At 35.1% G+C, this 17310-nt stretch overlaps 2 protein-coding genes across 2 annotated transcripts in view; both read left to right on the top strand.

Annotated features, from left to right (window-relative positions):
• LOC131900899 (zinc finger protein 738-like) overlaps nt 1-17310 on the top strand; it is a 46514-nt gene that overhangs the window by 17018 nt on the left and 12186 nt on the right. Inside the window, exons 2-3 of the mRNA XM_059252221.1 lie at nt 5413-5539; nt 6006-6101. Coding sequence (XP_059108204.1) covers nt 5413-5539; nt 6006-6101 — 223 coding nt within the window. The remainder of the gene's footprint in view (nt 1-5412; nt 5540-6005; nt 6102-17310) is intronic.
• Nucleotides 15409-17085, top strand: LOC131900995 (zinc finger protein 420-like; the record flags this gene model as incomplete). Its single annotated transcript, XM_059252312.1, has 1 exon — nt 15409-17085. A coding segment is annotated over one exon (1677 nt), but the record flags the coding sequence as incomplete, so codon positions are not given.

The raw sequence follows: 17310 nt of genomic DNA, 5'->3' as shown, positions 1-17310 counted from the left end.
GTTAGGGGAAAGAGAGCTTAGGGGATAGGAAGGTCTCAACTGGATCAGGAGCAGAGTGGGAGAACAGGGAGGGAGATACCATGATGAATGAAGACCCCAGGTGAATAGGAAGAAGCAGAGTGCTAGACAGGTCTCCAGAGATCCACAAAGATACCTCCACTGTAGACCACTGGCATTGGTCAAGAGAAAGCCCAAACTGACTTACTCTGATGATCGGATGGCTGAACACCCTAACGGTCATGATAAAACTCTCATCCAGTTGCTGATGGAAGCAATTGCAGAGATCCATGGCCAAACCCCAGGTGGAGCTCCAGGAGTACAATCAGTGAGAAAGAGGAGGGATTATATGAGTAAGAGATATTGAGACTATGACTGGAAAAAGCACAGGCACAAATAGCCAAACTAGTGGAAACACATGAACTATGAACCAATAGCTGAGGAGCCCCCATGGAAATGGATCAGGCCCTCTGGATAAGTGAGACAGTCAATTAGCTTGAACCCAGGCAGTAGGACTGGGTCCTCTCCTTAGTGCATGAGCTGGCTTTTTGGAACCTAGTGCCTAATTCTTGGACACTATGCTCAGCCTAGTTGAAAGGAGGAGGGGACTGGAACTGCCTCAACTGAATCTACCAGGCTGAGCTCAATCCCGAGGGGAGTCTTTGCCTTGGAGGAGGTGGAAATGGGTAGTGAATTGTGGGGAGGGTGGGTTAGGTGGGAGGAGGGAGGTCAGGGAAATGCATAGCTGATATGTAAAATTAAATTAATTATAAAATTAAAAAAGAAAGGTTAATAAAATGTGTTTCTTTACTGAAAAAAATGAAAAAGAAGGTTATCATACTATATCCTGCCATCAGAATTATGTTTCTTGGATACATGGAACTACTATGAAGGAAATAGTGTGGATTAAAGGGATTTCATGGACTGCATTTTCACCATGAATAAAATCACTGATCTTTATCACCTATCAAAGCAGACAAAAATAAATCCAAATTTTAAGTCATTTTCAAAGTTACAAAGTAGGTTGTAAGGGAAAAAAAGCTCTCTTTTCCTGAGTTCAGTGATGAGATATAGAAGTATTGTTTGATTCTGAATGTTATCTTTTTGGCAACTGTAATTTCATAACTGGTGTGAGATATCATCTGTAAACAATAACGAGTTCAGATACCTGAGAGAACACTGTTCTGTGACAAGATGTTTCAAACACCTGAATCTAATGCCTCACCGATTACTAATTACACAAATAAAAATAAATAGTTTAAAAAGAGATCTATTTGACACCAAAATAATCAAAAACACCACAAATCATTTATCAAATGGAGAGTTTCTACATTCTGGTCTGCAAAAGCCATAACAAAGCATGAGCTGAGTACATTCTTGTGAAAGTGACTAAGATGAGATTAATCATCCAAATCTAGTCATAAGTTCCAAATCACAGAAAATTGTACAACACAATTGGCTTTTAATCCCTTAAAATAAAGACTTCTACAACAGTGAAAATAATTTAAAGGATTTTAAAAAGACACAATAAATTGAACTGTTATATACTTGGTCGAATTTTGAATTCATTTTAGTAGGGTATTTGACTGATGGGGGATCTGTTTCATCCTTACACTGAATACATTGATGAAGCAAGAATAGGTATTAGGATGTAATAGTCAAAATTGAGACATAATGTCATTTCAGAAGATACACTCCAGGATTAATATGTTAAATATTTTAAATTGGAAATTCATATTATTGTATTAAGATTTTAAAAGCATTTATTTTATATGAAACAATTTACATGTTAAAGAGAATAAAACATGTCATTAGAACATTGACTAAGAAAGTTATAAAGGGAATATGATGATAACACAATTATTTTAGTCAATAAATAAAAGAAATTCTATATCACAATATATCCTGGAACACAAAACTGATAATTGAGTGTTGATAAACTTTAATGTCATAGCCAGGTAAAAAATTTTCTGTGTTTTATTATGCCATGTAATACTGTTAACACATTTATTGTTTGTATGTATGTCAATGTCCAAACAAACACATATAAAAAAAGAAAAAGAAAAAGAAAAACTATGCATAGGTTGTAGTAATTAAAAACTGAGTATTGAAATTTGAACAACACAATGGAGTTCCTGTGCATCCTTCATTTCTGCACAGAGACATGCATGTCCTGTAGCCCTGTTTCTAGTAAATAGCTTACCTTTATTCAAGAAAAAGACAAAAAAAATAAATTTTTGCCTAGTTACTTCCAAATATTAATCGGGTGTTTGAGTAATTACTATGCATTTCATGTAAAAAACAGAGATAAACTGAGTATGTGTGTAGATTTCTACATAGTCAATATCACTTCCAGGGACTGTTCAGTTAATTTCTTTTGAAACTAAGTTAATGAATTCTTGTTTTGCAAAGGAGTCTTAAATATGAAGAGATTTTGCAGCACTCATTACTTTTTAAATTGCCAGCAAAACAATGATGTTAAAGAATGGAATTTAGTTTTCTTCACTAAAATCTTAAAGTATTAGATGATTCCTGAGAACTCACATATTGGAAAGAATACCACCTGATTCTTCTCATTTTTTTCTACCCATTGTTACTCTGGGTGAAGTAAAGTCAATGTGAAAATAAATTTGTGAAAAGATTTAATCTTGAGTCTCATTGCATAATTTCAGAATCTTAGTATTATAAATTTTATCATGGTAACCAATGGGAAAAGTCAGTGGAGATTTCAGAGGGGAATGCATTGCCTTCATGATTCTTGAACACAAGCAACTAGTTTTTTTTTTAATCTAGTTGAAGAACTACTTTTGTCTGTGACTACCCCACAGATGCTGTCTGTTATCCTCCATGGAAACCTCATTTTCCTTTAATCACCCACCCCAGAGAAAGAGAATGTGAGGGCTCTTAATGCTTATCAATGTCAGCTGTGCTCAGCCTCAGTTGAAAGGCCAACCTGACTCTGTTAGCTCCAGCACATCAATTTAAAAATGTAGTCTGTCTTTATTTAAGTCAGTCATGTTGTGAGCTAAACAGCCTACCTGCTGGCATGTATGAAAGCAGAAACTTCAGTGTTGTCTACCTCAGGGATATCATGTTGTTCTACATCTCTGTTATAGTACACTGAGGGAGCTTTTTGATCCTGCCTTCCAGTCTCTTAGTGTGGTAGAAAATAAACAAGCCTTTTCTTGCTTTGAAACCCAAAATATTTTCAGGAAGGTGAAATTTTGGGATAAAGGTTTCTGAGAAGATCCCGAAGGAAAGGAAATGAGTGATGGCTTTTTCTCAGGTAAATGTGTGTATGGAGGTGAGATGTGTTGCCTGTTCACCAACGAATGCTTCTTTTGTGGTGATCCCAAACCTTTACATTACCTCTCAGTTTCAACAAGGCTTTGTTTTTTGTTTTTTTTTTAATGCGATCATCAAGGTAACATTTTTTTAAAATGCATGTCACAGGTTTGTGTGATCCTTTCCACTGTTTTCTCATTTTATTTTTTCAAAATAAATTATCTGCATTAATGCATAGTATAAACATTTAATATACAAAATTACATGCATTTCCCTGTCCTACTGAAAATGGAATTGAGTCATCTTATATGAATGAGAAAGAAACCATGTTCCCTGTTCCTTTTGCCCAGGGATCTTTTTGCTCAATATAGGCTGTTCTGAGAAAGAGGCACTATGTACAAAGATGGAATGTCTTCCTGTCAATGGATGATGTTTATAATATTATTTCTATGAAAGATATATTGTTTTATATAATAAGTTGAAGAGTTTAAATGTAATACAACCTTCCAAGTAGAATTTGCCAGTCAGATGGTGGTATGAAATTACCCTATTATACTATTTTTCTTCTGTTTACTGTTCTGTTTTTGTGGCTAGATTCAAAGAGTCTATTCCATCATTTCTCTTTGCTAGCTACTAACTTTACAGTGAACTTGCAATGCCCTTCCGTTGTGCTGACACCTGCTAAGAGTCACTCCCCTGGGTGCTGATGCAATATTATATCCTATGGTTATCTAGTACATTTTTTGAAATGAACTGAGGGAGAACTAGTTGGCAAAGTGTACTTATATTTATGTGTATTTCACAAACAATCAAAGTTTCAACAAGGAAACCTTGTGTGGTTGGAATTGAAGTCTCTTCATTAACAACCAAAAGTACTAAACTGAGTGCAGGGATGTCATTATTTAGATACAGCATTTGCAAGTGAATCCACAAGATGCATATTCACTGTTTAACTGTTTAAAATAAACTTAAATGAGAATCTAAACACTGCATAACTGTGAAATGGTGGAATTTTAGAATAAAACCTGGAAACTAAAAGGAATGCCTGATTGGAGACATTGGTGAGGTAATAATTCCAAGCTGTGTCTTGGGTATAGGTAAGTATATTACTTACCCAGTGTGAGAAATACTTTCAGTTGTGGCTACCCCTCAGATTCCATTCACTATTTCAGATAGAGTTGCCAGTTATTTTCTAAAGAATGATCTCAGGGAATGGAATGTGAGGAAGGAGTCACTACAACTTCTTACGGCTGTGTGATGATGCACTTCAAAATGCCTGTGCACAGTTTAAAGCAAGGCAGTGAAATCTCATACCCAGGTTGTAGAGATTTCCATGATCTGCAGGAATAATGGACCCTCACAAAGCGGGAAAGGAGAAACTAAGTTTACAACTGTTTGTAAAAGTTTATGGTTTCTGCATATCTGCTGTGGCACAAGTCACTGATTGGGGATCTTTTATACCTGCTTTCTGCTTTGTGTGTGCTCTCAGGGAATGCAGGTGCTGCTGCCTTTGCACACAGAATCATGTCAGAAAGGTTAAATTTTAAGACAAACTTTCTGACAGGATCCATAAAGATGGTAAAGGAGAGATAGCATGTTCTCAGAAATATTCAACAAGGATGTGACAGGTTGACATTACCCACATAAATGTTTCATTTGCAAAACTCTCAACCTAAACTATAGTTCCTCATTGTAAAAAAAAAAAACTATATTTTTTTATTATATTCTGAATATCAGTTATTTATTGTCAGTGTCATTTCTGTTCTACATCCTGCTTTCCACTCTTTGTTCCTCTTTTATTTCCCAGTATAACTTTTCAACATGAGTTCATGATCTGAAATATTTATAAATTTTATGATATTAGAGATGAATGTTGAAACTCAATTCCTATTGTGGACAACTTCAGACATTATTTATCCTTGAGAAAAGGTGCATATTTCGTGAATAATTTAGATATTGGGCACTTTGATCCAATGAAAAAGTCACAATATCCTCCCTCTTAATTTGTAACATTTGAAAATTGCATATCAATTACTGATAACACAGCAAGTTCTTTAGTGAAATACTCTTTTCTGGGGCAAATAAAAGACTCAAGCCATCATAAAAAGAAAAATTGAATTTTCACTTCAGAGTCCATTGACTTTCAAGGATGTGGCAATCAGTTTCTCCAAGGAGGAATGGGAATGCCTGGACACTTCTCAGAGGGATTTATACAGAGAGGTCATGTTGGAGAACTACAGCAACCTGGTTTCTGTAGGTGAGAATAAATTCTTTCATCATTGCTGCTTAGCCCTAGAAATGTCTAGCAACATGTTTTAGTATTTTGAAATGTTTTCTATCAATGAATTTTAATTATTTCTACATATTGGTGAGTGTAATACAGACTGAAATTTTTCGTATTTTAAAAGGTCTTTTAATTTTGCCTAATACTTCCTTCAATCCAATTTTTTTGCAGGCAGTCAGTAGCATTAATGTTTGAATACAGTTTGATTATAATAGCTTTATTTTTGTAATGGGGTAATATAAGGAAAGTTGAATGTATACAAAATTAACATTATGGATTTCTTAAAAGTCTACAACACCTGTCAAGCATGTACTAATAAGAGTCCACTTATGAGTCTTTCTTTATGTAATTTCATATCTACTGATTACAAGCCTGTTATAGATCCCAACTATTTCCACATCATGTTAAGAAATTTTCATATGTCTCTTCTAATTCACAGGCCTTTCTGTACCAAAACCAGAGCTAGTCACCTGTCTTGAAAAGAACAAAGAACCCTGGATCATGAACATAGGGGAAGTAGAAGGTAGAGACTCAGGTAAGTTGGAAGGAAACTGGTTCATTTGTCAAGTACAAAGAAAGAAACAAATAATGACTTCATTTGTATTAGTCTAGCTTCTCACTAGAAGCGATGCCTGAGAATTTTATTTAGAATTGTGTACAAGGATCAAGCACACAGAGAATTTTACATGATTTTCCCTCATTTATTCAGAATAGTGAGTAGATGAAATTTAGAATGCCAATAGCAATTTGACAATGTCTGTGATGCTTTATTTTGTGTTCCAATAAGTGCCTGGATTTTTTCCTATATGACAGTGATTCTAGTGTTTTTCTGTATTTTTTGAAAATTTTTACAATATTTCTGGATCAATTTATTGTTATTTCTTTTACCTCTTGCATACAATCCCTTTCCCACACTCACCTAATGTCCTGATTCCCACATCCCATCTCATTCTCTCTATCAAAGAAATAACAGAAAATACATTAAAAAATTGAAGATTTCTGCTGGCCAACTGTTTCTGAACACAAGGCTTTGAATATGATTGATATGCCCTGGTGTTACACAATTGAAAAAATGGTTTTCTGACTCCTGGAAGCTAAGGACTGCACATGTTCTTGTCAAAAAGTTGTGACTATTGACCTACTTTCAACTTTACAAGCTGAGATTTTGTCTGTCTTGAGTTTCTGTGGGTTTTGGCCTTGCTGTCACAGACTTGGTAATTATATGGCCATTATTCTTATACTATTTGTGAATTTCTTCCCTAGAGTCATTTACCATTTTTTTTGTCTTTATGTTCTCTCTGCATCCATTTATTCATATGTGCCTGAACCCTGATTCAAGGATTAAGATAAAGAAATCCCAGGTATGGATTAGTTCTCCAAAATCTTCACATTAAGCTTCTTTAGCGAAGGATGAGTGATGCACAAATCTAATGGTATAACAATATAGCATTATTTGTTGGCACATGATTTCAAGTTTGAGTATTGGGTACAACGTCATATAGTAAAGACATTTAAATTGTTTTTAGATATACACATATTTTAACAAGATTCTACAGAAGTACAGTTGTCTATGTTTCTTCAAGGATTTCTCCAGTGGTCCAGAGAGATAAAAATACTTTCCTGCAAATCTGAATTGCAGAGTTCAATCACCAGGACAAAGACAGTGGAACAAGGTTTCTTAAACAAATGAGTGAATTTCTTAGCATAGAACCTAACAAAAATAAATCAAATGACATAAATAATTTATCATGTTGCATGTTCTAAAGTTGAACAGGAGGAACAATAAAAAAAATTCAACTTAAGAAAGCCAGATGAATTCAGGGAAGAATCCCTCCAGATAATTAGAGAAAAACTAACACCAATACATTTGCAATTATAAGACAAAATGTAAAATTTCCATTTCAAGAACACATAAAAATAATTGTCTACTAGGATCAAGGTGGCTTCATCAAAGAGATGCTAATGAGAATCAACTTAATTAATCAATACATGTAATACATTAGAAGAACAGTGTATGAGAGCCCAAATGATCTCTTCATTAAATTCAGAAAAGGCTTTTGACAAACACACCACTTCATTATAAAATTCAACAGTAGGAGGAGCACATCTACATATAATAGAATATGTTATTGTAAGTAATTACCAACATAAACATTTTATATGGAGAAAGCTCAAGACAGTTCTTCTATAAATGGGAAAATAAAGGATACTCACTCTCTACATACCTGTTATATGTTATGCTTGAAGACTTATGTGTCAGTCTAAGATGATATGACATTCAAGGGATACAGGTAGGAAAAGAAATGTCATAGAATCCACATTACATATAATATGTATTTTATACCAGAAAATTTGAACCAAGATTCTTATGCTTGGTGTTAAGTTTACTGCTAGTCTCTCTTTCATCTATTGTACTGACTTTCCTTCCTTCATAACTAAAAATTTTTCTCAAATTTTTGTTTCCCAATTCATAGTGTCCCTCTATCTCAAATCTCTAATCAAAGAATGATAAACACCTATTGAATGCTGTGACAAGGAGAATTGCCATCTGCCATGGGTTATCCCTGTTAGTCCTTATCCAATGCAAAGTAATGAGGCCTGAAATGATATAATCATTGACAATAAAGCTGGACTAACAATCTGAAGTTATATATTTTGTATGTATACTTGAGAAAATATTCACATAAATATGTAACTGTAACAATTATCAACTGGAGGTTATATTATTGATTTGAAGGTATGTGATGAGTTGGAGGAAAAGTGGCAGGGATAATGTTAAAATGAAATTATATAATTATATTTAAAATAATTTACACTTAAAAATGATTTTTGAATTTCACATATAAACTCTGGTTATGATATTTTAGTTTGAAATAGAATTCTACCTTTCAGTCTACTTTGAAAATATAAATTTTATTCAGTAGGCCTTTTATCAATGTGGTGCTTTTGGGGGCACAGAGTTTCTCTGTGTAACTGCCCTGGCTGTCTAGTAACTTGCTCTGTAGTCCAGGCTGGCCAGGAACTCACAGAGATTTGCCTGCCTCTGCCAACAGAGTTCTGAGATTAAAGCCTCTGTGTCCTGAGTGCTGGGACTAAAGGCATGGGCCACCACTGTCCAGCTTGCTTTTTTGTGTTTTTGACTAGAAACTTAGTAGATATCTAAGACTTTTTGCAAAATACAGATTGTAATGCACTCTGGCCCCCATTCTTTGTCTGAATTCAAGTCAGTGAAGAATACTTTAAGAAAAAGTCAGACTGTGATTCACATCGAAGGGCCATCTGGGATTTTTCTATCAGTTAGTTACACTAGGACAGGACATAGTGAGGCCAAGATCAAGGTTTGCTTTGCTGGCAATTAGTTTTACAGAGGAGAAACCCATCCATCTTAATGTTGCAAAGGGCAACTTGGCCTAATTGACTCTATTGGCACTTTTTTTTTATTACCTAGACATATAATTTACTTTTCTCACCTTTCCTCTTTTTTGAGACAGGGTCTGTAACCATGTAGGCCTGGTTGGCCAGGAACTGAATATGTAGATCAGGATGACCTCATAACCATAGAGAATCACCTGCCTCTGCCCCTGCCTCTGCCTTTCAAATGCTGAGATGAAAGGCAAGTTTTTTATCAATTTAAGATATTCTTAGGCTACTGAAAAATTGAAAGACCTATAGATAGGCTGAGTGTCACTCTATTGGAGAAAAGTTATGTTGTGTCTCAGTATGTTAAGTGTCAGTTCACTTGTTCACATGTAAAATAGTGGTTTGGTTTAATTCAATCTTTGATTATTTTTAAATATAACAAAATTAATTCTTATAAGATAAATCTATCATATTGGAGTCTTACAAGACAAAAAAACCAACAGAACAAAAAAAAGTCAAAGAATAGGCATAATAATCAAAGATCAACTTTTTGTCATGCTCAATAATCCCATAAAACCATTAAATCAGAAGTCATAATTTTTACACAGAAAATTTGAACGAACCTGTGCAGTCCCTGTGTTTGTTGCTTCATTCTCTCTGAGTTCATATGAAATTCCCCCATGTTAATTTAGAGGACCTGGTTTTCTTGATATTTGCCATCCCTGTGGCTCTTACACTATTTCCACCTCCTCTTCTGGAGGGTTGCCTGAGCAATGGAGGGGAGGTATTCAATAGAAAGATCTCATTTAGAGTTGAGTGTTCAAGATCTCTGACTCACTGTAGAATTTCTGGCAGTATATCTATATATTTTTGTATATTCTTTAGGAGAAATCTTCCCTGATAACATGTAAACAACACACTGACCTATGAGTATTACAGAATGTCATGAGGAGTCATTTTATTGCTACATTTTTCTTTCTTTAGATAAGTAGTATGTTGTAATATCCTAATTCAATGGGCTTTCTAGTATCAAGTTTATGATCATCTAAGAAACATCAGGTACGGTATTCATCTAGAGAAATAGCCTTAATTCAAATCAATTATTGGTACTTGCTCCATCAATCTTTGTTCCACCTTTGTCCTAACTAATCTTGCTGGCAGAATACCTTTGAAGATAAAGGCTGTTTGGGCTGAGTTGGCATAAGTTTCTGTTTAAAATACAGAAATTGTTCTTGTACTAAAGAAAATATGTGTTTATTGCTCTCTGTAGGCACTAGGCCTATGTCTTAATTTTCAATGATTTATATCATTATTGTCTTCAGTAATTAAACTTTATTTTCAGTTCACAGAGAGGAAGGGGTAGAACTGGCAAATGCCAGACATGTTTGGGTATATACTTTGGTCCACTTCGCTAACATTCAATTGTTTGGAACACAATTTTTATACTGAAATATGTTTTAGATCATAAGAGAGAGATATTTTGGACTCTGATTCCCCTATTATTTAGCAATGTTTTTTGATATTTTTCATGTATGTTTCTGGAAGTTCTTACTGAATTTGGTTTCAATGCTACCCCTCAAATGCCCATTAATTTTATCAGTCTCAACCTGTACTTCTGCCTAGAACCCCATCTCTATTCACCCTACGCTATCTATTCATACTTGTTTATTCTATTTCCCTTCCTAAAGCAGATATTTCTGTTTCATTTCCCTTGTGCTTCTACAGATTGTAGCTTTGTTATCATTGTCTTCATGGCTCTTATCCACTAATAAGTGGACCATGAGTGAGTAGAGTCAATAGCAGAATGTCTGATAAATGTCTGGGGATGAGATTGGGACATAGGACATGGGGACATGGATGCAGATTTGATAATGTGCAACTAGTATCTTTGATTCTCTGGTAAGGATGGCCTCTGTTTGAAGAGAATTGCTGCTGTAGTTTCAAGTAGGAACAAATCAATGAAGTATGAGATAGAAATTTGGATGGGGAAATCTGTGTGATCCATTTTAAATTAGTACAGGAGGGAAGAAATGGCTTCAGAAGTTGTGTTTTCTTCCAGATCTGGGGATGAGTCTTGGGGGATAGATTTAGAAGAGCAGAGAAAAAGAAGAAAATCAGCAATTTTCCTCCCTGCTTCTCTTCCCAGTTTGGTTTCTGGGTCTTCGTTTCTTCTGGATTTGAAGTGAGGACAATGTAATCAGGAATAGAAGGAAGGTTCAGGGATTGGTTGTGGGATTCTCTGGCATAGGGAAGGATGAGGCTGCTGCTGTTCTGCTACAGAGCTTGGCCTGAATCTGTTACATTGGACTTGAAGAGCCATGGTGAGAGGTGAAGTCCTGGAGTTTACTTCTTACCTGGCAGGAGGGACTCTGGAGTTCCAGGGAATTTCTGCCAGAGTTGGGTGCTGAGATCAAGAAAGGCTGTGAAAAATGGTGTTAGAATTGGAAGATGTGTTTTAACCAATGGAGATGAAATCACAGGCATCAGGGAACCTGCAGCAGGTCATTTTATCAAAGCTAAAGATGGTACTGTGGGATTGGATTAAGAAAAGCAAAATTTGAGGTGAAGGTCTGCAGTTAGTGTATCTGCAGTTCTGGCTAGAGTTGCCTGTCAGTCTTAAATACTGTTTCCTGTCTCTTGTTTTCCATGGTTGTGCATGTTATGAATCATTTCATATCTTCTAATTCATAAAAAATCCTTTCCCCTCAATTGTAGCAGACAGTTTTGCTTACTATAGTAGTCAGTATAGGCCCTTATTCTCTTTAGAAGTGCACTGTCCCTGGCTCTTTTGGTTAGTACCTTCTCCTCTGAAATAAGCTGTTACTCTAATGGGCTTTCCTTTATATGAGATATTTAATTCCCTTTGTCATATTTTATTTTATTTTTTATAATTTATTTAATTTTATTTTATGTGCATTGGTGTGAAGGTATCAGATCTCCTGGAACTGCAGTTACAAAAAGCTGTGAGCTGCCATGTGGACGCTAGGAATCGAACCTGGGTCCTCTGGGAAAGCAGCCAGTGTTCTTAACCACTGTGCCATCTCTCCAGCCCCCCCTTCTTCATATTTTAATGCTCTTGTTTTGTTTTGTATATTAACTAGGGCTTGCTGTGTGGTATTTCTTTTTATATTTTTGTCTATTTGGTGTTGGAATGTTTCCAGTATCTAAAATGTTATGACTTTCTTGAGTTTGGCAAATTTGTCTTTCATGATCTTGGGGAAGATTTTATCTATGCCATTGAGGTAAGATTCTTATCTTACACACACACAAACACACACACACACACACACACACTATATATATATATATATATATATTCATGTTACTATGGTGTTGATCATTACCTGTGTAATCTTTTTAGTTCTATATTTAAATATACAAATATATGTGTCTGTTTCTGATATACAGTTAAATTACTCTTCTTGTTTTTATTGAGTTTTGATAGTATATTTACTATTTTTCTGTCTCACTTATAAAGGTTTATCTTGACTTTTCTAATTAGTTTCCTGTTGCAACTTCATTTTAGACTGAGTTCTCATCAATAAACCTATACTGTTTTTTAAATTTTTTTTGAGGCTGGACTGACTTCATTTATGTCTCTGTGGTCTCTTTCATCACTCAGGTTTTTTAGTTTCTCTTCATTAATTTTATTAAGCTGTTTGTCTCTGTCTAATTTAAGCACTTTGACTACTTTAATAGTGTTCATGATAGTTCTTCCATCTTCTGTATCATGGTAATTATGGATTGAAGAATACTTCTATGAGACTGGTAGACTTTGGGAGCGGGGGTAAAATACTAGCTTTATTCTTTATAGTCAATGTGTGATTTTCTATTATTTTGATTAAACACCATTACCAGAAAATGTGTAAAATTAAGAGTTTCATTGGGCTTAAGATACCATGAAAATAAGACTCCATTATGCCATGGGATGAAGTCAAGAGGCAGTAAATGTTGTAGAAAGAACAGATAACATTCAAATGTCAAATTTCAAGTCAGCACCAGAAAGGAAACTAAAGATAGTGTGTAGTTCCTACATTTAAAGGTCCGAACTCAGTCCCACATTTTATGTATTAACACCATACTTCGAGTCAAATAATGTGGCTACATTAAAACAATGTTTAGGGAACATTGTTATTAAAACTATCATATAGAGTAATCATGTTCTTGTGATCAAAATTGGTCTTGTGAACTCCTTTGTAATTTCTGTGTCTTTTATGCACAATGAAGTCCTAACAGGCAACAATAAATACAGGGAAGCTTAGGTGTGAAGGCTACATATAGCATGGGTGGTGGGGTGTCAAGTAGGCACAGGGGATGGGCAGAATTACAAGATGGGCATCCCATGGTAAGGGTGAATGTAGGAGTATTCTGGACAGAGATTATCAGTCTAAATATGGGCACATAGGGTAGAATACAGGCTAGAACCATGGATTGGTGAGGAAATGTAGATGAGGGGATATTGTGGAATCACCGGTCTGTAAAATGTATGTTGTCAGACTGGGATCAAAAGTGCTGATGATTTGCATGAAGGAGAATTGGGAAGTGTCCTGTGATCCCTTGCTAGTGATAGAATAATGTCAGGGCCCTTCATAGTGTTTGTAAGAGTTATCAGGACAGGTTGTAGTTTCTATCTTGATCATGTGTTCAGGAAATTACACAGAGTCAGGTGATTATAAATTACTTATGCAATTGTTTTGTGTAGATGAGAGGATATGCTAGCAACAACCTACTTACTCACTCTTATGGAGGATAGTAATAATACAGAACAGATGGCAGACATGATTGAGCAGTTCTGGTTTATGCTGTCTTTGTGGGAAAAAATGAGTTGGGGTGCAATCCAAGTTGCCCTGTTAAGGAAACGGGAAAGAAGTGGATTTTCACACGGAGGAGTAGAGTCAACAAAAAAAGTGTGATCTCTTGGATTATGATTGTGTAAGCAGAAAGAATCATAGCAGTGAATACAATAGATGTCTTCCTCACACACATGGCAAGTGGGACAGAGCTCCAATATTTTTCTGAAATTGTTTTTTATGTTTGCGTGTTACATGACTTTATGAAGGTCAAGTATTACATGAATTTCTCTCATTTTTCATAAGCAAATTTATTTCTTACACCAAAACTTTGACAACTTCCTATATTACAATCTTGATATATTCCCCAGACAGCTGTCATTTTATGCATTATACTCTCATATAGTTTTCAAATAATTTTACAAATCAAGAGTGTGTTTCTTTTCATTTCTTTCAGCTCTGTCATTTTACCAGACCCAGGAGGTCTCACAACAGAAATACAAACAAGATTCTTTACAGGAAGAAAGAACAGGCTTATTCGAAACTATTGGTCTTGACATGTTACATACAAGGAAGTTCTGGGATTATCATGGTGACAACAGAGAATATGAGTCATGTTATCATGAGAGTGATGTTTATGACAAACATGCCGAAGGCATTATTTATGAAAAACATCAAGAACCTCTGGTGTGTCCAAAGAGATCATACTCTGTGTCAGTTACAAGTTCAGAATCAAATGATTATATGGAAAAATATTCACCCCAAGCATGGGCACCTGGCTATACTCTACATGGATATGTGAAAACTTCACAAGGGGACACACAATGTAACACTTCAAATTCTTTGCAACACTTTTCAAGTGTTGTGCAATTAAATGATACTCCAATAGTCCCTGAAGAAAGGAGTTCTTTAAGCACAGAAAAATATTTGAATTGTCAGCAGTGTGGTATTTCCTATACTCAAAATTCAGTAGAGGTTCCTGAACAATTACTTCCACTATTTGAAAACCTCCACAATTTACATCAACATAAATATTTTAGGAATGAAATGTGGCATAATATGTATCATAAGGATAGAAGTTGTGAAAATTCCAATGTATTTAGTGATGTTGATAATGACCTTGCTAAGTTTTCTTTGGTAAATAATTACCAGAATACTCAGTTTGAAATACCTTTTAATGGAAAGAACTCATGGACTTACTCTACTAATGATGTAATTCCTAGTAATTCTCACATAAATACTTGTTCAACAGTTAATCATTTTGAAAACCATGAACATCAGAAAGTTTTTCATAAGTACTCAAACACTTCTTTGCAAAAACATGAACATAGCCAAGAGAAGCACAGGAAAAGCAAACACCATTACCAAATTCTTAATGAATTCTCAAACTGTATTCAGAATAATGGAACTAGTACTCAAGAAATTTATGAGAGACTCAGAGGTGATGCATGCAAGAAGGTAACAATCAAATCCTCAAATCTGGAGATGGATAATATGAAGCATACAGGAATAAAATTTTGCCAGATTAAAGAATGTGATAAATTCTTTGATTTCAATTCAAATATCATTCAGAATGATTCAAGTCACACTGCAGAAAAGAAACCATACAGATGTAATGACTGTGGAAAGTCCTGTAGAAAACTCTCATACCTTCATATTCATCACAGAATCCATATGAGAGAGAACCTTTATAAATGTGATGAATGTGGAAAATCCTTTAGGAAAAGTTCATCCCTTAATGTTCACCACAGAATCCATATAGGAAAGAAACCTTATAAATGTGAAAAATGTGGAAAATGCTTTACTAGGTGCTTATTACTTCATGTTCATCAGAGAATCCATACTGGAGAGAAACCTTATATATGTGATGACTGTGGAAAGTCCTTTAGTAAGTCCTCCAGTCTTCAATGTCATAGGAGAATCCATACTGGAAAGAAACCTTATAAATGTGATGACTGTGGAAAATCCTTTGTTCATTCTTCCAAACTTCAATGTCATAGGAGAATCCATACTGGAGAGAAACCTTATAAATGTGATGAATGTGGAAAGTCTTTTGTTAATTCCTCCAAACTTCAATGTCATAGGAGAATACATACTGGAGAGAAACCTTACAAATGTGATGACTGTGGAAAGTCCTTTGTTCAGGCCTCCCATCTTCAATATCATAGGAGAATCCATACTGGAGAGAAATCTTATCAATGTGATGACTGTGAAAAGTACTTTAGAGATGAATCATCTCTTCATGTTCATCAGAGAATCCATACTGGAGAAAAACCTTATAAATGTGATGAATGTGGAAAGTCCTTTGTTCAATTCTCCCAACTTCAATGTCATAGTAGAACCCATACTGGAGAGAAACCTTATAAATGTGATGAATGTGGAAAGTCCTTTGTTCAATTCTCCCATCTTCAATGTCATAGGAGAATCCATACTGGAGAGAAACCTTATAAATGTGATGAATGTGGAAAGTCCTTTGTTAAGTCCTCCCATCTTCAATGTCATAGGAGAATCCATACTGGAGAGAAACCTTATCAATGTGATGACTGTGGAAAGTACTTTAGAGATGGATCATCTCTTCATGTTCATCAGAGAATCCATACTGGAGAAAAACCTTATAAATGTGATGAATGTGGAAAGTCCTTTGTTAAGTCCTCCCAACTTCAATGTCATAGGAGAATCCATACTGGAGAGAAACCTTATAAATGTGATGACTGTGGAAAATCCTTTGTCCAGTCAGCCAATCTTAAATGTCATAGGAGAATCCATACTGGAGAGAAACCTTATAAATGTGATGACTGTGGAAAATCCTTTGTCTGGTTAGCCAATCTTAAATGTCATAGGAGAATCCATACTGGAGAGAAACCTTATCAATGTGATGACTGTGGAAAGTACTTTAGAAATCGATCATCTCTTCATGTTCATCAGAGAATCCATACTGGAGAAAAACCTTATAAATGTGATGAATGTGGAAAGTCCTTTGTTAGGTCCTCCCATCTTCAATATCATAGGAGAATCCATACTGGAGAGAAACCTTATCAATGTGATGACTGTGAAAAGTACTTTAGAGATGAATCATCTCTTCATGTTCATCAGAGAATCCATACTGGAGAAAAACCTTATACATGCGATGAATGTGGAAAGTCCTTTGTTCAATTCTCCCATCTTCAATGTCATAGTAGAACCCATACTGGAGAGAAACCTTATAAATGTGATGAATGTGGAAAGTCCTTTGTTAAGTCCTCCCATCTTCAATGTCATAGGAGAATCCATACTGGAGAGAAACCTTATAAATGTTATGACTGTGCAAAATGCTTTAGGCATGGCTCTTCTCTTCATGTTCATCAGAGAATCCACACTAGAGACAAATGATAGAAATATTAAAAATGTATTGTCTTATACCCTTTGCTTTCTATTAATGTTCATCAGAGAACTCACATCTGAGCCAAGCCTTATAAATGTAAAGAAGGTGAAAATTTCTTAACCAAATCTTCAACACTTCATCTTCCCTGAACTCATTCTAAAGAAAATATTTACAAATATGAAGAATGTGAAAAAATACTTCTCATGAGCTCTCACCTTAGAAGACATCAGAAA

The sequence above is a fragment of the Peromyscus eremicus genome, unplaced genomic scaffold (genome assembly GCF_949786415.1).
Source record: "Peromyscus eremicus unplaced genomic scaffold, PerEre_H2_v1 PerEre#2#chrX_unloc_1, whole genome shotgun sequence".
Taxonomy (NCBI): Eukaryota; Metazoa; Chordata; class Mammalia; order Rodentia; family Cricetidae; genus Peromyscus; species Peromyscus eremicus.
The sequence above is the reverse complement of the archived record's forward strand: the minus strand, read 5'-3'. Positions and strand labels throughout refer to the sequence as shown.